The sequence below is a fragment of the Spathaspora passalidarum genome (assembly GCF_000223485.1).
Source record: "Spathaspora passalidarum NRRL Y-27907 unplaced genomic scaffold SPAPAscaffold_2, whole genome shotgun sequence".
In the NCBI taxonomy this organism is placed as follows: Eukaryota; Fungi; Ascomycota; class Pichiomycetes; order Serinales; family Debaryomycetaceae; genus Spathaspora; species Spathaspora passalidarum.
Window position 1 is genome coordinate 1,705,017 of NW_006767426.1, and position 24,097 is coordinate 1,729,113.

The window sequence follows — 24,097 nt, forward strand, 5'->3', positions numbered from 1 at the left end:
CGCACGCGCGCGAAAGGCATCGATCACCAGTATAAATTTACAACAAGTAAAAAAATTTTTTTTCTTCTTCTGTTTTCCTTTTCTTTTTCTCTTCTTTAACTAATTATCATCAATCTGTGTTAAGGTGGGCTCTCAGATGGAGCTGAAGGTTAACCTTCGCGGTTCTTTCTTTTCCTCTGTAGATGTTTTCCTTAGCAGATCGGCGCTCGAGAAGCAAGCTTGATGTGCATTGTATTTTGTGGATTTACTCAGTTTTGTTGGTTTCTCGGAATCAACAAGTTCAATTCGGCTGTTTTAACGTTACAGACATATATGGTTGGTCCTCCTTCCGGGGAGTTTGAGCGATTGTGTGGTTTGTCACTAGGTTGTTTTGGATTTTGGGTTCATTCACAGAAATGTTTGCCGTAACCTTTATTGGCCTTAAGCAGGGTAGTTCCGTCGACAGATTGTAGACTAAGCGGGTTGGCCTTGAGCTCTCTGGATAGAGAAGTTGCCCTCGGGTGATTTTCTCTTCTTTTGTTGCTCGGCCGGATAATTCGTGGCAACATATTCCTGAACTTTGCGTATGGTCATCTTGGCCATTGACGATTAGAGTAAAACCATGTTGCAAACATTTTAAACATTCTCTGTAAATATTTTTGCTGTAAGTTGTACGTGATTTACTGAATATTGCAAATATTCTTCAAACTAACTATGGAATGCGTTCTTTCTTTACCACGTGAATGATAAGCAGATCTGTTTTGTGGTCTAAAAAGGTTTAGCCCTTCGATTACAACATTGCCCACGCGAAAATCATAGTGTCAAAATTTAAACTTTTATTAAACTTTAATTTATCTCGGATCAATTAAGCCCCTCATAAACACACCAAAACAATGTCGAATCGAGACTCACCAATGCCGGATTCAAGGGGAAGTTTCAGTCCGCGATTGATGGCATCTCGAGAACTGTTCTCTATGTCTAAATTTCACAATAAAACTATTGCAAGTGAGTTGCCTAGTCTTCCGCATACTCCACCAATACTTGCACTGGCATCACATTTAAGCAATGGCGTCACCCAAGAGACCGAGACCAATACAGACGATACTACATATGTTGAGTTCCAACTATCACCACCAATAAGCACAAACAGTCCTAGAATAAGTGAGTCTGTACGAGAGCGAGTGTTTTCAAGCTCTAATATTAATCTTAATGAGATTGACGAAATCACGCAACCACAAGAACCAGAAATCAAAATTGTAGAAGAAGAGGAGGATTTCTTTAATTCAGACTCGACAAACTGGAAGGAAATGAAAGCAATTTCGAGCATGGATTACTATAATGATAAAGGTGGTTTAGAATTCACTTCGAAGTCGGGAAAGGAATTCCTTCATGGTGATAAGGATATATTTGGGTATACTAAAATTGACACGGAAGAACAAGTCAATAAATATGCCTCGCTAGACAAGAAAACCGACTTTTTATTCCGAGCCACCCATTCGCACAGGACCGCTTTGGCCAAGTACGAAGAGGGCGAAGATGAAAAGACATATGACAATGATTCAGAATACGAAGACGAAGATAATCTAGATCTGCAGGAGGCCTTAGACGATACCAAGAACATGTTGACTGATTCACAAAAATTTGCATATATAGGAATAACCAAGTTATTGACAGTAGATATGGCTACTGATTTAGCCAAACTTCATATTACTGGTTCTGGATCCATAGCCAAGATACTAAGTGCTGGGCAAAAGAATTTTTCCAATTGGACATTGTATGTCATGAGTAAGCTATATTCTCATTTGAATATAAGTGACGACGAGCAGAAGATGATTGAGAATTTAAGTAAACACGGATTGGAAGTTAATGATTTGTCCAATAGTTTACTTGAAGTTGGGATGAATGCCAGTGTACAAGCTAATAAACAGTGCTTGGAGGAAGATTTCGATTTAAGATGGGTTATTATTTGTGATTTGTTCTTGTTGCTTCTTAGTGATGGATACTATGATGCAAGGTCACGATCATTACTAATTAAATTCGGTAAAACCATCGACATTCCTTATTTGGAAATATACCAATTTGAAAGACGTCTAATTGAATGTTTGGAAATTGAAACCAAAGATAGGACAATTGAGAATAAGGAAGAATTACTAAATGATCAACTGTTGATTGAAAAACAAATCAAAAAGAATCGAAATAAACGATTAGCATATATTGGATTAGCTACACTTGGTGGATCATTGGCCATTGGGTTATCAGCTGGGTTATTGGCTCCTGTTATAGGTGCAGGTTTGGCAGCCGGGTTGACCACAGTAGGTATAACAGGTACCAGTGGGTTCCTTGCTGGGATTGGTGGAAGTGCAATAATTACAACCGGTGGTATTGCCATTGGTGCAAAGGTGGGTTCTAAAGCAGGTGCTAGAAGAATCGGGGATGTTCATACATTTGAATTTAAACCTTTGCATAATAATAAACGAACAAATTTAATAATTACCGTTAGTGGCTGGATGAATGGTAAGATGGATGATGTGAGACTTCCATTTTCTACCGTTGATCCCGTAATGGGAGATATGTTTTCTTTACTTTGGGAACCAGAAATGTTGCAATCTATGGGACAAACAATTGGTATTTTGGCTAGTGAAGCATTGAGTACTTCAATTCAACAGATTTTGGGTGCTACTGTATTGACTGCATTGATGTCAGCAATTCAAATTCCTATGATCTTATCTAAGTTGTCTTATTTATTAGATAACCCTTGGAACGTCTCGTTGGATCGTGCATGGAAAGCAGGGAAAATATTGGCGGAAACACTTATTGCTGGAAATGTAGGTGTTAGACCAATAACCCTAGTTGGGTTCTCCCTTGGTGCTCGTGTGATTTACTCGTGTTTGATTGAACTTGCAAGAAGAGGTGGGTATGGATTAGTTGAGAATGTAATCATTCTAGGATCGCCAATTTCCATCAAGACTGATCAATTAATCATGGCAAAATCGATAGTGAGTGGAAGATTCGTTAATGGATATTCCAAAAAGGACTGGATTCTTGGATATCTTTTTAGAGCCACCGGTGGGGGTGTGGGTAAAGTCGCGGGATTATCTGCATTAACACATGTGTATGGAGTTGAGAATATTGATTGCACGAGTTTGGTTGAGGGACATATGTCTTACAGAAAAGCTATTCCAAAGATTTTGAAACTTGTTAATTGGGAAGTGTTGAGTGAAGAGTTTGCGGAAATCGAAGAACCTGATCCAGAGCAAGGGGAACGTCAGCGTCAATTGATTCATGAGTTCGATGAAGCTAGAGCCAAGATGGAAAAAGAGAAGCAAGAAGCCGTTGAGCCTAAGGGGTGGAAAAAATGGTTTAAGCCAAAGAATAAAGATTGGTGGGAGATATATGGACAGAATTCGGCTAACAACAGTAAAGAAGATGTAAATAACCTGAATCCTAATGATGAATACCAAGTTGAGGAAGATGTTGTGTTCAATGTTGATGCATTGGCTCAGGAAGTAAATGAGATAGAAAACTTGGCTCAAAAGGATAAACAGTCTATTGAAGAATTACGCAAAAATGTTGAATCAGTGCCGTCTAAAATCGTCCTTAATGAAGACATGGAATAGGTAATATAGTGATAGCACAGTTATACTGTAATTTACGCACTCTGGTAAATCCGTGTAAATTTGGGTCTGATGTTGACGGTTTTTTTTCCTCTGACTAAATTTTTCTAGTACAAAATTTTTCACATAGTGTTGCAAGCTTAAGTGTAAATCAATACAATGCCTACTATTCCAGTTGATAAAGAAGACCTCTACAAGTTATTAGGTAGGAGTTATACCACTGAGGAATTTGATGAATTATGTTTCGATTTCGGTCTTGAATTAGACGAAGACACCACTGATGACTGTCAAGGTGACGAAAGACCACAATTGAAGATTGAAGTTCCTGCCAACAGATACGATATGTTGTGTATCGAAGGTATTGCTCAAGCTTTAAACGAATTTTTGGGTAATGTTGAACCACCAAAGTATACTTTGAACCCAGCCAAGCCAGTTACTTCTTTGACCATTAAAGAGTCAACTTTACCAATCCGTCAATATGCTGCTTCTGCCATCTTAAGAAATGTTACTTTTGATGAAAGAACTTACGATTCTTTTATTGCTTTCCAAGATAAGTTACACACTAACTTGTGTCGTAATAGAACTTTAGTTGCTATTGGTACTCACGATTTGGATACCTTAACCCCACCATTCACGTATGAAGCCTTGGCACCAGAAGACATCAAATTTAAACCATTGAACCAAGATAAGGAAATGAATGGACATGAATTAATGGAATTCTATGAAAAGGACAAGAATCTTGGTAAATATTTGCATATTATTAGAGATTCTCCTGTCTATCCAGTTATGCTTGATGCTAACAGAACTGTCGCATCCATGCCACCAATTATCAACTCTGATCACTCCAAGATTACTTTAAACACCAAGAATGTTTGGATTGATGTCACTGGTACCGATAAGACCAAGACTGAAGTTGTTATTGAACAAATTGTTGCTATGTTTTCTCGTTATTGTAAGACTCCATTTGAAATTGAACCACTTGACATCATTTCTGAACATAATAATGAATCTAGAATAACACCAAACATTGCTCCTAGAGTTGCCCAAGCTGAAATCAGTTATATTAACTCCTGTTTAGGTTTGGATTACTCTGGTGAAGAAATTTCCAAGTTATTAAAGAAGATGGCATTAGAAGCTAGTCAATCCAAGGAAGATAAGGATTTGATTGATGTTAAGGTTCCAATAACAAGATCTGATGTTTTACATCAATGTGACATTATGGAAGATGCCGCTATTGCCTATGGTTACAACAACTTAACCAAGACTAAGCCAAAGGGTGAAAGTTTGGTTGCTGCTCCATTACCAATTAATAAGGTTGCTGATATCTTGAGATTAGCTTCCGCTCAAGCTGGGTACTTGGAAGTTATGCCATTAACTTTATGTTCTCATGATGAAAACTTTAAGTTCTTGAGACAATCTGACGATGGTACCAAGGCTGTGAAATTAGCTAACCCAAAGACCATCGAATACCAAGTTGTTAGAACTACTTTGTTACCAGGTATCTTAAAGACCATTAAAGAAAACAGAAAACATTCCTTGCCAATCAAGGTTTTCGAAAGCGGTGATATCGTATTGAAGAACCCTAAATTGGAAAGAAAAGCATTTAACCAACGTAATTGGTGTGCTATTTATGCTGGTAAGACTTCTGGTTTCGAATATGTTCAAGGGTTATTAGGTAAGATTATGCAAACCATGAGAACTGAATGGTTAGAAAATCCAAAGGAAAACAAAGGTAGAGGTTACTGGATTGAAGAAGACAAGGACAATGCTACTTTCTTCCCAGGTAGAGGAGCCAAGATCTTTTTCAGAGCCCATGAAGGTGGTGAAGACCAACATATTGGTGCCTTGGGTGTTTTACATCCTGAAGTCATGACCAGTTTTGAAATTCCATATGCTGCTTCTTCCGTAGAAATTAATGCTGAAGTGTTCTTGTAGACACACACACACACACTGGCAGTCTCTTCTTGATTATAGAACTATAAATATACACCCTATTGTGTTAAAGTGTTACCTGATGGCGAATAATGGGTAATTGGTAAAAGTACACTACCTAAACGAGGAGGGAGGAAATAAATTTTATATCCGACATGTGTATGTGTCACCACACATAAAGTTACCTTACTCGGAACAATTCGGTTTTTAGATTAATTGCTTTGATTGACGTTACTCTTCTTTATATACCCATTTACCAATAGTGTTTTAACTTTGTTCAGCACAAGTATAAACAACCATTGTTAGAATACCAAACATTTGTTTTTTTTTGCCTACGCCAAACTGGTTGCCTTTTTTTCCGTGTAAATCACACATTTTCAAAACATAATAATCCAGCCACCACCAAATATAAAAGAACTACATCAGTATTATTCGACCGTAATGAGCGCAAAAACTGGTGCTCCCTCTAGAGCTTATGATATGATTATGAAATTGTTGTTGGTGGGTGATTCCGGTGTTGGTAAATCATGTATATTATTACGATTTGTTGAGGATAAGTTCAATCCTTCCTTTATTACAACCATTGGTATCGATTTCAAAATTAGAACAATTGAAAGCAAAGGCAAGAGAATCAAATTGCAAGTTTGGGATACTGCCGGTCAAGAAAGATTTAGAACCATCACCACTGCCTACTATCGTGGTGCCATGGGTATTATTATCATATATGATGTCACCGATTCCAGATCTTTTGAAAATGTCGAAAACTGGTACCAAACTGTGACCCAACATGCAAACGAAGACGCCCAGATCTTTTTAGTTGGTAACAAGTGTGATGACGAAGTTAATAGACAAGTTAGCAGAGAGCAAGGCCAAGAATTGGCTGCAAGATTGAACATTCCTTTCTTGGAATCCTCCGCAAAGACCAATGAAAACGTCGATTCTATTTTCTTGGAATTGGCCGGAATAATTCAAGATAAACATATTGATGATAACGTCGGTAATACTGGTTCTGGTTCTAATGGAATAGATGTATCACAAGGTAATACTGGTTTCAAGAGCAACTGTTGTTAATTGTGTTGTTAAGTGTTGCTTGCGTGGTTAGAGTGGGGAAGTGTATTGTACTTGGTTTGTAACTGCTAGTTAGGTGGTGCATTTGTCTACTTGTGTATGTTTGTAATTTATCTAACTTACAAGTGTGTTATGGATTTATCTTGTAGAATGCTATTTTACTACTATAAATATACAAATAAACTAGGTTAAACTAAGTTAAACCAAGCTAAATCTTCTTACCAAAGTATACCCATTGGTCTTCCAAAGGCTTTTCTTCTAAAGGTTCCCAACATTTCAAAGTGGCCATTTCTTGAGCTAATTTCAATTCATCATCAGCTTGAACAAGGACTTCTTCAATTAAACCATCACCAATTCTCTTTTCAATGTTTTCAACAATTTCTTCTTCTTCCACAATTTTCAATCTGTTCTTAGTCAAGGCTTCTACTGATTGTCGATAAACGGATTCCTTAGGATATCTGTTGTTTAAAACATCTAATGTGTATTTATATAATGAGATTAATGCTGGTCTTGGGTTTGGATGTTGATATAATCCAGTTATACCGGTAGGATTACCAGTGGCTGATCTAACCAATACTGATTGGACTTGTCTCAATGCAGAAGTGAATCTCATGTTGGGTACCTATTTGCTAAGTTCTATCTTCTTCTTTACGCTCTTTGAAAATATTTTACAAATTAAAAATCGTCTCTATTTGGTTGGTGGAAAAAAAAAATTATATGCGTCACGTGCTTTATTTAACCTAGAATAATCTACACTATATAACAATTTAATGGATATACAAGTTAACAAGGGAACTAGTTTATATTCTACGAGAAAATGCTTAAAAATCACCCCCTCCGAAATCTCCTCCTCCGAAATCCCCATAATCATCACCATCTTGGAATCCATCCTGGTATCCATCTTGGTAAGCTTCATATTGTTGATGATCTTCAAAGTTGTTGATAGCTGAACCTAAAAGCATTCCACCTAATAAACCACCACCAACACCAAGGGCCATACCACCTGCACCACCAAACCTACTACCACTTTGTTGTGGACGTTGTGCTTGTTGAGGTGGGTATTGTGGTTGAGGTGGGTATCCATACCCCGGTTGTGGTGGATATCCACCGTACCCTGGTTGAGGAGGATAACCGCCAAATCCTTGCTGAGGAGGGTAACCACCATACCCTGGCTGAGGAGGGTACCCTCCTTGTGGAGGATATTGTTGATAACCATGGCCACCTGGTGCAGGTCCACCCTGTTGAGAGTAACTTTGTTGTGGTGGAGGTGCAGCAGTTCTATTGATCAGACTGGATTGTGATACAGGGGTAGCTTTTGGAGCATCTTGGGGACTATAAGCAGGAGGAGGGATATCGTCAGTGCTAGGGGCGCCCCATGTTGTTCCTGGTGGCGCCTCCCATTGCGACTTCTTAGTATTCAAATCAACATAAAACCAAGTCTTGTAGTTGTTATCAAACTTAGCAATCCACCCTTTAGGAACATTGGGAGGATTATTTGGATCGGCTTTTGACATGTGTGTAGTGTTAGTTGTTTTAAGAAAGTGAATAAGTAATTTCTAGAATCAGATCAAAACTCCCCTTTAAATGGGTGGACAAAGCACAGCCAGAAAAAAATAGGCGAACGCAAAAAAATAAGTGGCTTATCACCGGTCACGTAGACAATTTTATAGGGTGCGAATCGGGTTTATCCAAACGGCATTTTTCTGATAACATTCGTACGACCGTTTAAATAGCTATGAAGATGAGAGTAAACTTGCTTAGATTATAGCAAATAGAACTCCCCCTCCCCGAGGAGACAGACCAACAACAACCAAATCTTGTTATTGAGTTTATTGTCGGGACTCTTCTGAATTTTGTTACAAAAATTTAGTGTGTATATTACTTCACTAAATTCTAGTTATGTTTATCATGCACGCTACACAATGATTTATTGGGCCCATAAGTGTATTCGTTTGAGATGTCCTAAACCCTCGCAGTCGTAAATTTCCCATTTCATGCAACAGCGCTTAAACTTGAACCCTTACTTGAAAGTTAGAGGGGGTGAGACTTCAACTATTAGCCACCTCGGGAAATATCTCATTGAACAACTCATCAAATATTTCAAACACCAAATGCTTATTCAAATAATCATTTTGAATCATTCGGAATAAAGCATTAGAAGCAAATGTAGTATTTGAAGTACCAAATATCGTAGAACATGTTTCATACATAAATACCAGCCATAGTCCCTTTGCTTCTTGTCTTGTATTTGATTGCTGATAAAGAGTTCGAAGCACTGGAGGGTCCTTGAATTTACCATTGGGGAATATAGTGTTCTTTAATAAAAGAACAAGTTCAAGCAAATTTTGCTCTGTTTTAAATTGTGCTTCAGTTTGGTACACTTTCTTTTCAATAGTTGTCCCAAATAATTGTTGCAATATAACAACCAATGCTCTTCCCCTTAGCCAACTTTTTGAATTCGAAAGTCTAAATACCGTGATTAACAAATCACATATTGGCTTGACAAACACAGTAGTTTTTGTATTTGTTCCTTCGTCAAACTGTTTCAATTCTTTTTCCATATCTCTGATATTTTCTACTATTTGTGATTCAGCTTCGATTGGATTGTTAGGTATATCATGACTACCAGATATTGGCATAAACTTGTCATATATTCCTCGATACCATTTATTAGCAAGAAATTCAGCATCTCCAAATGGTTGATTCTTATGTAAGCTAAAATTCTCCGATGATAAGAAAGATCTGAATGCTTTGTTTGAACAAATCTCGGGGATTTTAATTAATTCCTGTAAATATCTTTCTAATGCCTTTTGTCTGATTTCAATCAATTGTTGATGTTGAAATTTTAGCATTGAACGTTTAGGAAATTTGATATGGGCCACTGATGGATACTTCAACTTCAAGTATTCGTGTAATCGATAAAATTGACTGAATCGTCTGGCAACTACCCATCCTGCAGTAGTGATATTTGGATCATCATTGGAGTATTTCTGGACTTCAATAATATAAAGTGTAAATTCTTTGTTGTTTTCATTACTACTGATATATGACTGGATGCACACGCGTGATTTCCCATATAAACTATTATCATTTTCTTGAACAATATATTGTTGTTTTTGTAGTTCTTTAAAATTAATCTCTCGAATTAATGCTTGTTTGGATCGTTGTAAGACTTTCAATTCACTGAGATTATTGGTCAATTCAGCCTTAATGATTAATGGTTCCAAAACAGCCATTTGTCGGTGTAAATTGTCAGATTCATCGTTGAGTTTCCTGATTTCTTCAGCTAGGTTTAAATTACCAGGTGCGGCCAATTGCAATTCCAGGTCAGTAAGTGATGGGGCCGGGGTATCGGAATCAAAGTTTAATGAATCGCTATCTGATTCTTCGTCACTGTCAAATAACTTCCGGTTAGATTGGTTATCATCGTCATCTTCCTCATCAAATAGACTAGATGATGATTCAAATAATTCCTTCTTTGACATCATTTGTTCATCTTGAATTTCTTGCTTGCTCATAATTTGGGAGAATGCACTTTCAACAGCATGAACAATTTCAGGATTAACTGGTACTGGTTGGGATGATTCATTATTCCCTGTTATCAAATTTTCGAAAAACTCAGATTCTTTAAATAGCGGTAAATATTCATTGTCGATAATGGAATATACTTCTTGTTGTAGCTGCAATAAATAAGTTCTAGCCTCGTGGTAAAGATTAAGTTTGTCTTCCTCTTTCAGATTAAACAAATCAACAAATATCTCTTTATTGTTAGCTCTAATAATACCTGGTTCAATGTATCTGCTATAAATATCATGGATATCATTGATATCGGTATACTCCAACAAAAGTGTGGTTTCCTCTTCCAAAGGAGATTTTATTGCTTCAACAGAGGACCAGAAGTCAACAAAACTTTCTTTTACTTTCTTAGTTAAGAATTCTCTGAATATGATCAACTTAGATGGATTGCTTAAAATATCTCGAAGTGTTATAGAACCTTTTAAGTTGGAAAGTGTAAGCTGTTGTTTCTTACTATTCAATAATCCAGTTAATTCAAGCCTTGAGTTAGAATCAGGAATTTTGCTTATGGAGTGTTCAATATCTGCTAACCTGGTGATATCGGTGGTTGTTTCTATGGAGGTAGACAAACTGTCTATATCAACATCAAAATTTGGCACCTCTTTTAATGGTCGTTTCAACTGTGTGTGTTCTTCCAACGCAGCTCTTAATTGTTTAACTTGATCACGACGTCTTAAATTATCCCCAATTAATTTAACAATTATAACATTGTAGAAATCTGCTTCGGTTACTAAATTGACTATATTTGATAATACTGTGCATGCTATGATTTCAGTGACTAATGATACCCCAACTTCATTATCCCTTTCATTATCAGACAAGATAAAAGGAAGACAAGCACCGATTTTTCCACGTAAGTATTTCTTTTGGTTAATATCTAATGGTTGTGCCAGCGCAACTGTAACTGCTCGATGAAGCTTTCCTCTTTTGTATTGTTGTGCAACTGCCAATTGGAAATCACGAGAATCAAATTTTGAAAAGTTTCCTTTAGCTTTGACATAATTTTCAGCCTGTGATGATGCTTGGAAATGGTCTTGAATTATTGGTAATATTCGTGATACTAGTAATTTGGTAAAGTCGATTTTCTCCAAACGGTCAATTATGTTGCGTATAACTTGTTTGATTTCAATAGCTATCGAGTCAGTAACTAAGGATGATTGTGTGATTTCTTTATACCATGATTGTATGAATTCTTTGATTATCAATTGGATTAATTCGTCTAATACGGTTGATATTATTAGTGAATCAGTAGTTGGTTTGTGTAATTCCTGTTTGTCAGTTTCAAATGATTTAAGTTCGATTTGCCATTGTTCGGGTAACGTAAATTTGAATCTGTTGTGTTTTGAGGGGGCTTGTGTGAGTCGTCGTCTTGGTTTGAATGTGAGGATCAAGTAACCAATTGAAGTTATGGCAGTTAGTGATCCCAATATGAATACACCAAAGGACACTTTATAGGACATTATATACCAGAGGATTATGATGGTGCCAATTTTCACACTTAGGAACGACATTTGCCTCTAATTGTCCTGTGGTAAATGAGGTATTTGTTTGTTTACAGGAGATTAAATAGGGGTTGTTGTTTATATATTAAAAGTTGTCTATTATTTACGAATTCATATTTTTGATTTTCGCTTCTTAATGCTGTTTGAATTATCTTCGCTGTCTCTACTTCGTTTCTTTGATTTGGTTTCTATACTCTTCTTTTTCTCTCTCTTTTCCTTTTCCTTTTTGTCTTTCTTCTCTTTCTTGTCCTTCTTTTCCTTCTTTTCCTTCTTGTCTTTTTTCTGTTTCTTCTCCTTCAGCTTTTCCTTGTCTTTGCTTTTCTTTTTGGCTGCCACTTTTTTATCCTTCTTATCCTTCTTCTCCTTCTTCTCCTTCTTTTCTTCCTTGCTGCCTTTATCACCACTTGCCTTTTCTATAAGTATTTCCATTTCCCTTAATGCTTGACTAGAAGTTACTTCCATCTGCTTAGCGGTGAAATCGGTCTTTCCCACAGTTCCAGCCAATCCTTCACCCTTGACGAACATCCTATATAACGGAGACATTGATCTTTTAACTGTCCCTATAACATTGTCAGCATTCTGTTCAAACAGAACAGATCCGTTGTTATCCTTATTGACATCTAAATTTTTTAACTGCCCATCAAATAATCGCTCCCACCATACATCCCCATCCCTATTATAATCATGGCCCAACCCTTTAGTATCCTTTTTATGCTTGACCAATATTGGTTTCTTGAGTCCTCCCTTTTGCAACGCTTCTCCTTCCTTCCATCCAAAGGACTGCAAATATACACTGGCGTTCATGTGTGTGGTGTTCTCTGTTTATCTAGTGGTTGTAAAAAAAATTTAGCAGGAGATGATTTAGGTTTTTTTTTTCTTTTATTCTGTCTGTTTATTTTCTACCTTGTTTTAGCGAGATAACCATTAACCATATACAACACATTACTTCAGAATGAGTGACTCGGTTGAAGTGACAATTGAGTCCAAAATTACAGAATGTGAAGCATTTATTGATGAGAATCCATATGTTGCAGAAAACTACGATAATCTTCTAGATTTGCTCCAGGTATCATCTAATCCAACAAAGCTTCATGATGTTTACAAACAGAAACTTACATATTTCCGATTGAAGCAAAAGGAATTACTTAACTGGTATGAAATCTTGCTCAAAATTGACGATGATTTACAGCGTGCAAGCTTACAGGTGGAATATTTCGAATTAATCTTGTTGGATTATCCTGATGTACCTACTTGGAAACGATATCTTGACCAGTGTGAAACTTTGATTAAGATGGAAATTATTGATGATGATGACTATAGATTGATATTACAACGTGCCATGAAGGATTGCTTTCATGATTTTGAAAATTGTCACGAAATTTGGAACATAATGTTACTGTATTTCTATGACAGATACCTCAAGACCAAGAATCAAGACCATTGGGATCATTTGGTGCAATTACATTTGCTGAGATTGGGACAATCTCATGCCCAATTGGATGATTCATTTAGTGAGTTTTCTTCGTTAATTAGCAAGCATGACGCCGAACATTATGATCAGCAAATGACAAATGCAAATAAAATTTACTCTGATACTAAAAGAAACCAACACTATTATGAACACTACGAAATTAAAATCAAGTCAGATCCCTCAAATCCTCAAGTGTACATTGACTATATCGAGAATGTGGCAAAATACGAATCACGATCAATGATTGCTATTTTCAACCGAGCCATACTGGCAGAATATTCCTGGTCACCTGAATGGCAACCAGTATGGATGACAGTGATTTATCAATTATATGCGCATGATGAAATGAACCTACTTGAACTGCTTTTAAAGAAATTTGTGAGAACTTTTGCCGAGTCTTGTCGACCATATGCTGAGTTAATTCGAAATTGTATAGAGTTTGATGATGGCGAGACCTTGTTTAATGAAACTAAAGAACGAATAGATAATCTTGATTTAATGACTAAATCAGATTATTCTGAATGGAAATTATTAGCTCTGGCAATAATTCAATACAGATTTAACGCCAAGGACAATGAAAACCTTTACGTTGATGCCTTGAAATATGTTGAGTTTGCCATTGATTACAATAATGACATGCTTCATTCGGTTGAGAAATTGGCGTGTTCCATTTTCCAAAAATTGGGTGATTTAGAAGAAGCATCAAAGATTGTCGATTTGATGGTGGATAGATTTAACGAACAGGCTGATGTTTGGTTATATATGATAAATTACTTGACTGTCAATTCCGAATCACAGGAAACTCTTCGTCAGACGTTCCAAAACGCGCTTTTGTTTGCCGCTGCCATGGATGCTCCCGAAAAGATTATTGAAGAATGGTTAATTTTCGAACAAGCAAATGGGGATATTAGCTCTTATAGAGATGCTGTACTTGAATGTAATGCTGCATTGAAGTTCAACTTGATGAACAAAGTGGAACAATTCGAAACTAAGAAGGCGGATGAAGTTGCAAAAGTTGAAAAGGCTGAGAAAAAGAAAAAGTCGGGACAAAAGAGAAAACTTTCTGAAACACAGGAACCAGTACGTTCAAGAGAAGAATTTACAGTCAAAGTTACAAATATTGACAATGTTAGCAAAGAAGATTTGATTGCCATGTTTCAAGATTGTGGCGAAATTAGAGAAATCTCAGTACTTGAAAACAGTGCCTTAATCGAGTTTACTACTGACCAATCGGTGCTATCTGCCTTGACTAAAGACCATAAACGGATCAACGATCATGAAATCACAGTGACCAAACTTGGTAATTCAACATTATATGTCAACAACTTCCCATCTACGTACACACAATCACAAATTCAAGATAAATTTTCAACAGTTGGTCCTATTGTATCCATTCGGTTCCCCCATCAGAACAATCCAAATAAAACAAAAAGATTTTGCTATGTCCAATATGTTAACCCAGATGACGCTAAACGAGCAATTGTTCTCTATAATGGAGAAATGCTTCATGACGATCAATTCAATACTGATTTTAAGCTACAGGTTATGATTTCCCGGCCCCAAGAAAGGAAACAAAGAAGTAGTCCAATATCTGAACGGAAGATTCGAGTATCTAACTTGTCTTTTGAACTTGGCGAGGATCAGATTAAAGACATATTTGTTAAATGTGGTGAAATCGACCTGATTGTTATTCCGAGAAAGAATAAGAAATATTCCAATGAAGGGGTTGCAATTATTGTATTTGAAGGTATTGAAAGTGTTGACCGGGCACTTGAATTGAATGAGACCGAAATCAGTGGAAGAAAGCTACATGTCGAAAGACCAAGACATCATCATCAGAAAGAGGTGACAGTTAAAGATTTCAATAAGCTTAGCACTATAGGGTTGATCAATGTTGATACTACTTTGAAACCCTATGATATAAAAGCATATTTTGAAAAGTTTGGTGCAGTTGAGAAACTGATGGTGCTTCCTGACTCGGCTAGCGCACTTGTAGAATTTGCGTCACCAACAACGGCTGGTACGGTATCTATGTCAGGTGACAAGATCATATTGGGACAAACTGAAGCTACTATAACTGAGATGAGCACTGCTATAGCTGCTACAGCCCCTGCTACAGCCCCTGCCACAGCCCCTACTCCTGTCCAGTCGGTCAAGCTGACTCGGATAATGATTCCTGCTTCCGTTAAACGGCGCAAGAAGAATTGAGGCTGGTGGGACCGGGCCTGAGCCGCACCACATGCAACTCTGGTGTTGCTTTTTCGAGTGAAAAATTTTTTTTATTTAGTCACTAGTAATAAAATCAGTGATTTCCCCCCTGCTAGATCAGTAGAACTTGACAATGAGCGCTCCTATCAAGTTAGAAAATACGGTGCGTAGAGATACGTTGATCGAGATTGAAAAGAAGTATCAAAAGATCTGGGCTGACGATAAAGTATTTGAAGTTGATGCCCCCACCATTGAAGAAGTCCCAATTGAAGATGTTGAAGAAGTCCAAGAGAAGTTTCCTAAATACTTTGGAACCATGGCTTATCCTTACATGAACGGTGTCTTGCATGCCGGTCACGCTTTCACTTTGTCCAAGGTTGAATTCGCCACCGGGTTCGAACGTATGAATGGTAAGCGTGCCTTGTTCCCACTTGGGTTCCACTGTACCGGTATGCCAATCAAGGCTGCTGCCGATAAAATCAAGAGAGAAATTGAATTGTTCGGTGCTGACTTTGCCGGTGCTCCAGCTGACGACGAAGAAGAAGAACCAGCTGAACAAAAGCCAAAGGCTGCAAGAGAAGATGTTACCAAGTTCACCTCCAAGAAGTCCAAGGCTGCTGCTAAGCAAGGTAGAGGTAAGTTCCAATTCGAAATCATGTTACAATTGGGTATTTCAAAGGAAGACGTGGCCAAATTTGCTGAAACTGACCACTGGCTTGAATATTTCCCACCATTATGTCAAAGTGATGTCACTAAATTCGGGGCTAGAGTCGATTGGAGAAGATCCATGGTTACCACCGATGCCAATCCATACTATGATGCCTTTGTTAGATGGCAAATCAACAGATTAAGAGATTGTGGTAAGATCAAGTTTGGTGAAAGATACACCATTTATTCCGAAAAGGATGGTCAAGCTTGTTTGGATCACGATAGACAAACTGGTGAAGGTGTTGGGCCACAAGAATACACCGGTATTAAGATTCACGTTACTGATTTTGCCCCAGCTGCTAAGGAAACTTTTACCAAGGAGAACTTCTCCTTTGAAGGTAAGAAGATTTACTTGGTTGCTGCTACTTTAAGACCAGAAACCATGTATGGTCAATCCTGTTGTTTTGTTTCTCCAAAGATTGACTATGGTGTCTTTGATGCTGGTAATGATGAATATTTCATTACTACTAAGCGTGCTTTCAAGAACATGTCTTTCCAAAACTTGACTCCAAAGAGAGGTTACTATGAACCATTGGTTACTATTAACGGTAGCGATTTGGTTGGTTCTCATATTGATGCACCATTAGCTGTTCTCAAGGAATTGAGAGTCTTGCCTATGGAAACTGTCTTAGCTACCAAGGGTACCGGTGTTGTCACTTGTGTTCCATCCGATTCCCCAGATGATTTCGTTACTACTAGAGATTTAGCCAACAAGCCAGAGTATTACAAGATTGAAAAAGACTGGGTCAAGACTGATATTGTTCCAATTGTTCAAACTGAAAAGTATGGTGACAAGTGTGCTGAATTCTTGGTTAACGAGTTAAAGATTCAATCTCCAAAGGATGCTGTTCAATTAGCCCAAGCTAAGGAATTGGCCTACAAGGAAGGTTTCTATAACGGTACCATGATCATTGGTAAATATGCCGGTGAAAAGGTTGAAGCTGCCAAGCCAAAGGTTAAGGCTGATTTAATTGCTTCTGGTGAAGCCTTTGTTTATAATGAACCAGAAGGACCAGTTATGTCTAGATCTGGAGATGATTGTGTTGTTTCCTTGGAAGATCAATGGTATATCGATTACGGTGAAGATGTTTGGATGGGACAAGCTTTGGAATGTCTCAAGGATATGGAAACTTTCTGTAAGGAAACCAGACACGGGTTTGAAGGTGTCTTGGCCTGGATGAAGAACTGGGCTGTTGTTAGAAAGTTTGGTTTAGGTACCAAGTTACCATGGGATCATGAATTCTTGGTTGAATCCTTGTCTGACTCTACAGTTTACATGGCATATTATACTATTTCTAGATTCTTACATTCTGACTACTATGGTAAGGTTCAAGGTAAGTTTGACATTAAGCCAGAACAATTAACGGATGAAGTGTTTGATTACATCTTTACTCGTCGTGATGATGTTGACACTGACATTCCAAAGGACCAATTAAAGGCCATGAGAAGAGAGTTTGAATACTTCTATCCATTAGATGTTAGAATTTCTGGTAAGGATTTGATTCCAAACCATTTGACCTTCTTTATCTACACCCACGTTGCATTGTTCCCTAAGAAGTTCTGGCCTCGTGGTGTTAGAGCCAATGGGCACTTAATGTTAAACAATGCCAAGATGTCCAAGTCCACTGGTAATTTCATGACCTTGGAACAAATTGTCGAAAAGTTTGGTGCTGATGCTTCCAGAATTGCCATGGCTGATGCTGGTGATACTGTCGAAGACGCCAACTTTGACGAATCCAATGCTAACGCTGCCATTTTAAGATTGACTACTTTGAAAGAATGGTGTGAAGAAGCTGTTGCCAACAAGGACAAATTGAGAACTGGCGCTCAAGACAACTTCTTCGATCAAGCATTTGAACATGAAATGAACCAATTGGTTGAAGCTACTTACAAGCAATACAGTTTAACCAACTACAAGGCTGCTTTAAAGACTGGGTTGTTTGATTTCCAAACTGCTAGAGATTATTATAGAGATTCAGTTTCTTCTACTATTGGTATGCACCACGACTTGGTTTTGAAGTATATTGAAACCCAAGCATTGATGTTAGCACCAATTGCTCCACATTTTGCTGAATACATCTACAAGGAAGTTTTGGGTAACTCTGGAAGTGTACAAACTGCTTCATTCCCAAGAGCGTCTAAGCCAGTTGACAAGGCTGTGATTGATGCCTTGCAATATGTCAAGGATGTTTCCAGATCTATTCGTGAATCTGAAGCCAATGTGTTGAAGAAGAAGAAGGGTGGTAAGCCATCGGATGTTGATGTCACCAAGCCTGGTAAGTTGACGTTGTTTATCTCCAATACATTCCCCGAATGGCAAGACAAGTACATTGATCTTGTTAAGGAGTTATTTGAACAACAAACTTTGGACGACAAGAAGGTTATTGCTACCAAGGTTGGTAAGGATATGAAGAGAGCTATGCCTTTTATTACTCTTATCAAGCAAAGATTAACCAAGGAAGATCCAGCTACTGTGTTTAACCGTAAGTTGACTTTCAACGAGGTTGATGTTCTTAAGGCTGTTATCAATAACATTAAGAAGGCGCCATACTCGATCCAAGTTGCTGAAGTTGACCTCATTGCCTTTGACAATGGTGCCAAGACTGGAGTTAACATTCTTAGTGGAGAAGAAGTTGAAATTACCATTACTGGTAAGATTGTTGACTCTGCTGTCCCTGGTGAGCCGGGTATTATGATCACCAATATTTAGTGTTGTTCTGTACGTATTATAAATAGAATTTTGAAACGTGAAATTTGAAATTTAATAAGATATATTGATAAGTCGTCTAGCGAACAAGTAAACTGTTTCACATTGTAGAAGGTGTTCGTCTAAAGTACTTTCGTATTCTTTTTTGCAGTTATTGTGCGCTACCGGTTACGGGGTTTCATTTTTGTTTTTTTTGCGTCAATAAAAAAAGCTGGCTGTGCTACCATGTGCAGAGGGGGTTGCATTGGAAATGAAATTTTTTTTTCTCTTTCCTGCTTGTGCCTTTCAGGTGAAACCCAAATAACCGACAGGAGAGTTAATTTCATATATCTTTTACAACTATATACTTATACCACCATACAAAACGCGATAATACAACTATATCAAGTCAAGTTCTACTAAGTCAACCTAAACCCAAGTTCAGTACATAATCTTAATACCCCCTGAAATCACCAAGCATACCAAGAACAAAAGCAAGAACTTGTGTTTAGACTTTTTCGCTTACCATGAACAATAACAACAACAACTTCACGTTCCCCTTACGTGACTATGAAGCCAAGTACGACTACAAGCTTACAAATCCCAACGGTAAGCTTTCCGATGTTTGGTTGCATAAAGAATACCAGAAGCTATCCCTACAAGCCAACCTGTCTAGAGAGAGAAGAAAGAGGAATGTAGGGGAAGTCGGTGGCACCGATGACGACAACGAAATGGTTCCATGTGAAGACATCATACTTTCCGACAGTGATAGTGTTGGAACAGTCTCTGGTGGAGGAGGAGGAGGAGTTGGTGGCGGTGCTGTTGGCGTTGGCGTTGGCGTTGGCGTTGGCGGTGGTGTTGGCGGTGATGTTACTATGTTTGCCAGTGCTGCCGCTGCTGCTGCTGCTGCTGCTGCCAGGCAAGGTACAGCTCATCCTCCAAAGAGAAGATTGACTGCACTCACTGTGAATGAGAATATGAATTCAAATAAAATGATGTCGTTTCAAATAGATTCTCCAGGCTGTGTTCAACCCCTGCTGCCGTTTTCTAACCGTCTGTCCACGTCAAACAGCGCTCTCGCTACAGCTACTACTCCCGCGTGTGCACCCACTATACCAGATCCACATCAACAACCAGTCCGTCGACCTAGAACCCCAAATGCTATAAATTCTCCCACACATACACCTGTGTCTGACGAAGATGATCCGATCCAACAGTTGCCCCTTCCATCCCCAAGTGCATCTCCTATTGACCTGGAACAGTCTCATGCATCAAAATTGAGCTTTGAATCAATAGAGCGACTGTTGACAACTATACCCACCACCCAAGGTGAATTAATGGATTTAATGACCAACTTGTTTGGATACTTTAACGAACGCAACCAAAATCATTTCATTTTCAGATTGTTGCAAAATGTTAATCGTGCTTCCTTGAGTACTTTTAACGGATTAATTCACAACTCGTTGAAGAGAGATCTTTTAACCAACTTACCTGTGGAGATAACCATGAAGATATTGAAATACTTGGATTATCAAACATTACTTACGCTTTCCCTTGTGTGTAAATCATGGTATGACAAGATAAATAACCCCGATCTTTGGATTAATTTACTCATGAAGGACAAGTTAATAACCGATCCGGAAATAATCAAACAAGAATTGCATGATCCGCAACAATTACTAGAACAGTGGTGCCGATTACCCAATGTGAATCCTGCTCAAGCATTATACAAAAAGAGAAGCATAATTGTCAATCGATGGATGGATCCAAATTATGAACCTAAACGTATCAGTGTCACTGGTCATGGAAATAAAGTGGTTACTTGTTTACAACATGACGATGAAAAAATCGTTACTGGTGTTGATGACAAGTGTATTTTAATATATAGTACCAAGACCGGGAAATTAATGAGGGTATTGGAAGGACACGAAGGTGGTGTGTGGGCTTTAAAGTATACTGGTAATACTTTGGTCACTGGGTCTACCGATAGAACTGTCCGGGTATGGAATATGAAGACAGGAATATGTACCCATGTTTTCCGAGGTCATACCTCCACCATTAGATGTTTGGATATCATTCATCCTACTGTGGTGGGTAAAGATGCCAATGGCAATGATTTAATCTTTCCCCAATTCCCCCTCTTAGTCACTGGATCGCGTGATCATAATATCCATGTGTGGAAATTACCCCTTTGTGATGATGGTGATGATGTTGATGATGACACGGTTGTCGCTGATGAAAATGCCAGAACCGGTAATACCTTTGATAGCAGTGAAATTGATAATCCATATTTGATTGCCGTGCTATCCGGACATACACAATCAGTACGATCCATATCGGGGTTTGGGAACATTATAATTTCGGGATCATATGATTCCACGGTACGAGTGTGGGATTTATTGGATAATGGCAATTGTAAACATATTTTAACCGGACATCAAGACCGAGTCTATTCCACTGCTATGGATTTCCATGCCAAGACATGTTTCTCGGGATCCATGGATTCTACCATTAACATGTGGAACTTTGAGACAGGGAAACTAATCAAGACCCTTGAAGGGCATTCGTCGTTGGTTGGTCTTTTATCGCTTGTTGACGGTGTCTTGGTGTCGGCTGCTGCTGATGCGACATTACGGATCTGGGATCCTGCCACGGGGGAAATCCTGAGTAAATTAAAGGGACATGGGGCAGCAATCACATGTTTTGAGCATGATGGGCTTCGTGTCGTTAGTGGTAGTGAGAAGATGCTTAAATTGTGGGACGTTAAGCGTGGTTGTTTTGCTCGTGATTTATTGGCCGATGTGACTGGCGGCATTTGGCAGGTTAGAATTGATTACAAGAGATGTGTTGCTGCTGTACAAAGATTTAACGAAGAAGAAGAAGGGGAAACGTTTATTGAAATTTTAGATTTCAGTGAACCACCTAAATAGCACTAATCTTCTATTAAATATAATTTACGCAATTTATTTAGACGTTCGAGTCCGTCATTCATTGTAAAGCTCTTTTTCCTCTTTGTCGTTGTGGGTCTGTCTATTATCGTCAGGTCATTATTGATGTATTCTCCATTGATGCCGATATTGTTAATCGATCCAAGTATCAAGCTAAAGAAGTAGTCATGCAAGTGAGGATCGTGCACATGGGAACAGAATGGTTTGTGATCATGGACGGGATCAAACTGAGGACCCAAAGGTTGGTCGAATTCTGTGAGTTCATCATGTGGTTCGTGATGAAGAGGATATTTAACTGGGGTCAATGCTTGTAAAGTGTTCAAGTTCAGGGCTGGTGTGACCGTATTTAAAAACACTCTCAGATTACACATGCCACAACTCATGACTAAAATCACGTCATTAGCATATCTCTGCGCATTCAAACTCCACCCTTGTGCTGCTATTTCGTAGAACCATACTGGAATATGTTGGAGGCACGCGCTGACATTTTCCTTGTCAAGTTTGTAATATCTTGCTAGTAGCCATTGGTTGGATATGTTAATAAACTCGGGCGATTGTAATGACGAAGATTTGAATATTTGATCATAATGTTCTTGTAAAATTAAGGAATTATCGACTAAGCTCTTTAAATTTTTGAGGTATTGGGTAATAAGAAAGGTGTTTGTAGCGCTAAGGTAATGTCGAGGGTAGTACACTCCATCCAAGGGAGTTTCAAAATTCCTCCAGCTGCATTCCGTAGAATGTCCTGTGGTTTCAATCTGAACCATGTACTTTTCAATCAATTTACTATTCAATTCATCATCATACTCCTTGCCACTTAAGAAGTCAATGTCAAATGGAGATGTATCGTTGGATATGTTGTTATTACTGAATCGCAAGATTAGTTGTTGGTGGCAGTTTGTACATATCAAATGATTTTTAATATTCCTTGCGAATGAAGCACATTTCCATCCGTTTCTCGCACATTTAAGTTCATTCAACTGGGGACTATTTGGAACTTGCCAGTTCAAACTATTGAAACTGCGTAGCCTTCCGAGTAACATATTCAAATCGTAAGGGTCAAACACGGTCAGCTTCGACTGAATCTTTTCGATACTCTTTTGCAGCTGTACCTTGGACTTGTGATACGTGAAATGATTCTTTTGCTTGACTTTTTGGAAATATTGAATGTCTGGATGCTGGTTAAATGACGTATTACCTAAATAGACTGTATTCTTGTGATTATATGATTCATGGGCTGGTGATTGAAATATATCGAGACAATCTTCTAGCACTTGTGATGTATTATGGGACACCTCATCTAGACTGAATATAGGGTCCATCTTTGACGAAGTCTTGCTTAGTTGTGGCTGTAAAAACGTAGCAATCCAATTGTGAAAAAAAAGGAAGTCAAATTCCGCAAAATTTTTGTGATCGCCGAGTCATGTGCTTTGAGTCCACGTGATCGATTCTTGTGGAGAATTTTTTTTTAATTGCCGTTCTTCAATTTTCAAAATGTGACGGTAAAACCAACGAGACAACCAGGAACACACATATATGCAGACACAATGTCATCACGAAGACCAATATTAGAAGAAATCGATGACGATGACATCGATAATATGGACATGGGCATTGCTGAGTTCGATCCAAGTTTAAAGACACCTATTGCTCCAAAGCGACCAGAACCTTCAATCGTTCGTTCTCAAGACGCACACGCTAATGAACCACCATTATTCCCACCAATTCCAACACAACAATCTCAACCACGTCAAGCTGTTGACCAAAAGAATATTGTTGATCCAAATTCTTTCAGTCAAGAAGAACGTGAGCAATTACTGAAATTCCAAATCATATATCCATGTTACTTTGATATTAATCGATCTCACAAACAAGGTAGACGAGTCAGTATTGATCGTGCTGTGGAAAATCCGCTTGCAAAGACTATATCTGATGCATGTCGTTCTTTGAATTTACCTGTTCTTTTGGAATTGGAAAAATCTCATCCTCAAGATTTTGGTAACCCAGGGAGAGTAAGGGTATTGTTAAAAGATGTGTTACATGGAGGCAAAATTGTTGATTCTAGATTTAAAACTAAACGAGAATTGTTCAACAAGATTGCTGACTATTTGGCCGAGCATCCTACCACTTTAGACAGTGTTATCAGTGGTGGAATTGCCCTTCCGCAAGAATTCCAAACCGGTGGATTCAAGCCAGAGGAAATACCAGTAGTCAAGGGCTTCAAGATGAACACTATTGTTCCTGTGCATTCCAGCTATACTTTGAAACATCCAATGACCAAAGCCATATACGATGCTGAACCTGATGTTCCTGCTGCTCCTAAGCCAATTGCTCCAAAACAACCAAAGAAAAAGGTTATGAAGATAAGGGGATAAGAAATATATAATTTGTGTGTATATTATAAA

General features: G+C 38.2%; 12 protein-coding genes across 12 annotated transcripts; 7 read left to right on the top strand and 5 right to left on the bottom strand. All coding sequences in view use genetic code 12, as the record gives it.

Annotated features, from left to right (window-relative positions):
- Window positions 1–953: 953 nt before the first annotated feature.
- SPAPADRAFT_134100 (uncharacterized protein) lies at window positions 954–3,596 on the top strand (the record flags this gene model as incomplete). Its single annotated transcript, XM_007373972.1, has 1 exon — window positions 954–3,596. One exon carries the CDS (start codon window positions 954–956, stop codon window positions 3,594–3,596), a length of 2,643 nt encoding a protein of 880 aa, XP_007374034.1.
- Window positions 3,597–3,752: 156 nt separating this feature from the next.
- On the top strand, window positions 3,753–5,528 carry FRS1 (phenylalanine--tRNA ligase subunit beta; the record flags this gene model as incomplete). Its single annotated transcript, XM_007373973.1, has 1 exon — window positions 3,753–5,528. One exon carries the CDS (start codon window positions 3,753–3,755, stop codon window positions 5,526–5,528), a length of 1,776 nt encoding a protein of 591 aa, XP_007374035.1.
- Window positions 5,529–5,966: 438 nt separating this feature from the next.
- SEC4 (Rab family GTPase) lies at window positions 5,967–6,596 on the top strand (the record flags this gene model as incomplete). Its single annotated transcript, XM_007373974.1, has 1 exon — window positions 5,967–6,596. One exon carries the CDS (start codon window positions 5,967–5,969, stop codon window positions 6,594–6,596), a length of 630 nt encoding a protein of 209 aa, XP_007374036.1.
- A 205-nt stretch (window positions 6,597–6,801) lies between these two features.
- On the bottom strand, window positions 6,802–7,206 carry MCI4 (Mci4p; the record flags this gene model as incomplete). Its single annotated transcript, XM_007373975.1, has 1 exon — window positions 6,802–7,206. The coding sequence occupies one exon, from the start codon at window positions 7,204–7,206 to the stop codon at window positions 6,802–6,804; it is 405 nt and encodes a 134-aa protein (XP_007374037.1).
- Window positions 7,207–7,414: 208 nt separating this feature from the next.
- IFU5 (WW domain-containing protein IFU5) lies at window positions 7,415–8,107 on the bottom strand (the record flags this gene model as incomplete). The annotated part of the gene is made up of 1 exon (XM_007373976.1): window positions 7,415–8,107. One exon carries the CDS (start codon window positions 8,105–8,107, stop codon window positions 7,415–7,417), a length of 693 nt encoding a protein of 230 aa, XP_007374038.1.
- A 337-nt stretch (window positions 8,108–8,444) lies between these two features.
- SPAPADRAFT_149358 (uncharacterized protein) lies at window positions 8,445–11,804 on the bottom strand (the record flags this gene model as incomplete). The annotated part of the gene is made up of 2 exons (XM_007373977.1): window positions 8,445–10,622; window positions 10,701–11,804. The coding sequence occupies 2 exons, from the start codon at window positions 11,678–11,680 to the stop codon at window positions 8,642–8,644; spliced, it is 2,961 nt and encodes a 986-aa protein (XP_007374039.1).
- Window positions 11,783–12,506, bottom strand: SPAPADRAFT_65592 (uncharacterized protein; the record flags this gene model as incomplete). The annotated part of the gene is made up of 1 exon (XM_007373978.1): window positions 11,783–12,506. One exon carries the CDS (start codon window positions 12,473–12,475, stop codon window positions 11,783–11,785), a length of 693 nt encoding a protein of 230 aa, XP_007374040.1.
- A 117-nt stretch (window positions 12,507–12,623) lies between these two features.
- SPAPADRAFT_65593 (U6 snRNP complex subunit) lies at window positions 12,624–15,462 on the top strand (the record flags this gene model as incomplete). The annotated part of the gene is made up of 1 exon (XM_007373979.1): window positions 12,624–15,462. The coding sequence occupies one exon, from the start codon at window positions 12,624–12,626 to the stop codon at window positions 15,348–15,350; it is 2,727 nt and encodes a 908-aa protein (XP_007374041.1).
- Window positions 15,463–16,662: 1,200 nt separating this feature from the next.
- Window positions 16,663–18,846, top strand: CDC60 (leucine--tRNA ligase; the record flags this gene model as incomplete). Its single annotated transcript, XM_007373980.1, has 1 exon — window positions 16,663–18,846. The coding sequence occupies one exon, from the start codon at window positions 16,675–16,677 to the stop codon at window positions 18,766–18,768; it is 2,094 nt and encodes a 697-aa protein (XP_007374042.1).
- Window positions 18,847–19,271: 425 nt separating this feature from the next.
- On the top strand, window positions 19,272–23,039 carry CDC4 (SCF ubiquitin ligase complex subunit; the record flags this gene model as incomplete). The annotated part of the gene is made up of 2 exons (XM_007373981.1): window positions 19,272–19,533; window positions 19,669–23,039. 2 exons carry the CDS (start codon window positions 19,272–19,274, stop codon window positions 21,672–21,674), a joined length of 2,268 nt encoding a protein of 755 aa, XP_007374043.1.
- SPAPADRAFT_59885 (uncharacterized protein) lies at window positions 20,594–23,033 on the bottom strand (the record flags this gene model as incomplete). Its single annotated transcript, XM_007373982.1, has 1 exon — window positions 20,594–23,033. The coding sequence occupies one exon, from the start codon at window positions 23,012–23,014 to the stop codon at window positions 21,677–21,679; it is 1,338 nt and encodes a 445-aa protein (XP_007374044.1).
- Window positions 23,040–23,239: 200 nt separating the features above from the next.
- Window positions 23,240–24,067, top strand: SEC65 (RNA-binding signal recognition particle subunit; the record flags this gene model as incomplete). The annotated part of the gene is made up of 1 exon (XM_007373983.1): window positions 23,240–24,067. One exon carries the CDS (start codon window positions 23,240–23,242, stop codon window positions 24,065–24,067), a length of 828 nt encoding a protein of 275 aa, XP_007374045.1.
- Between the last annotated feature and the right edge of the window lie 30 nt (window positions 24,068–24,097).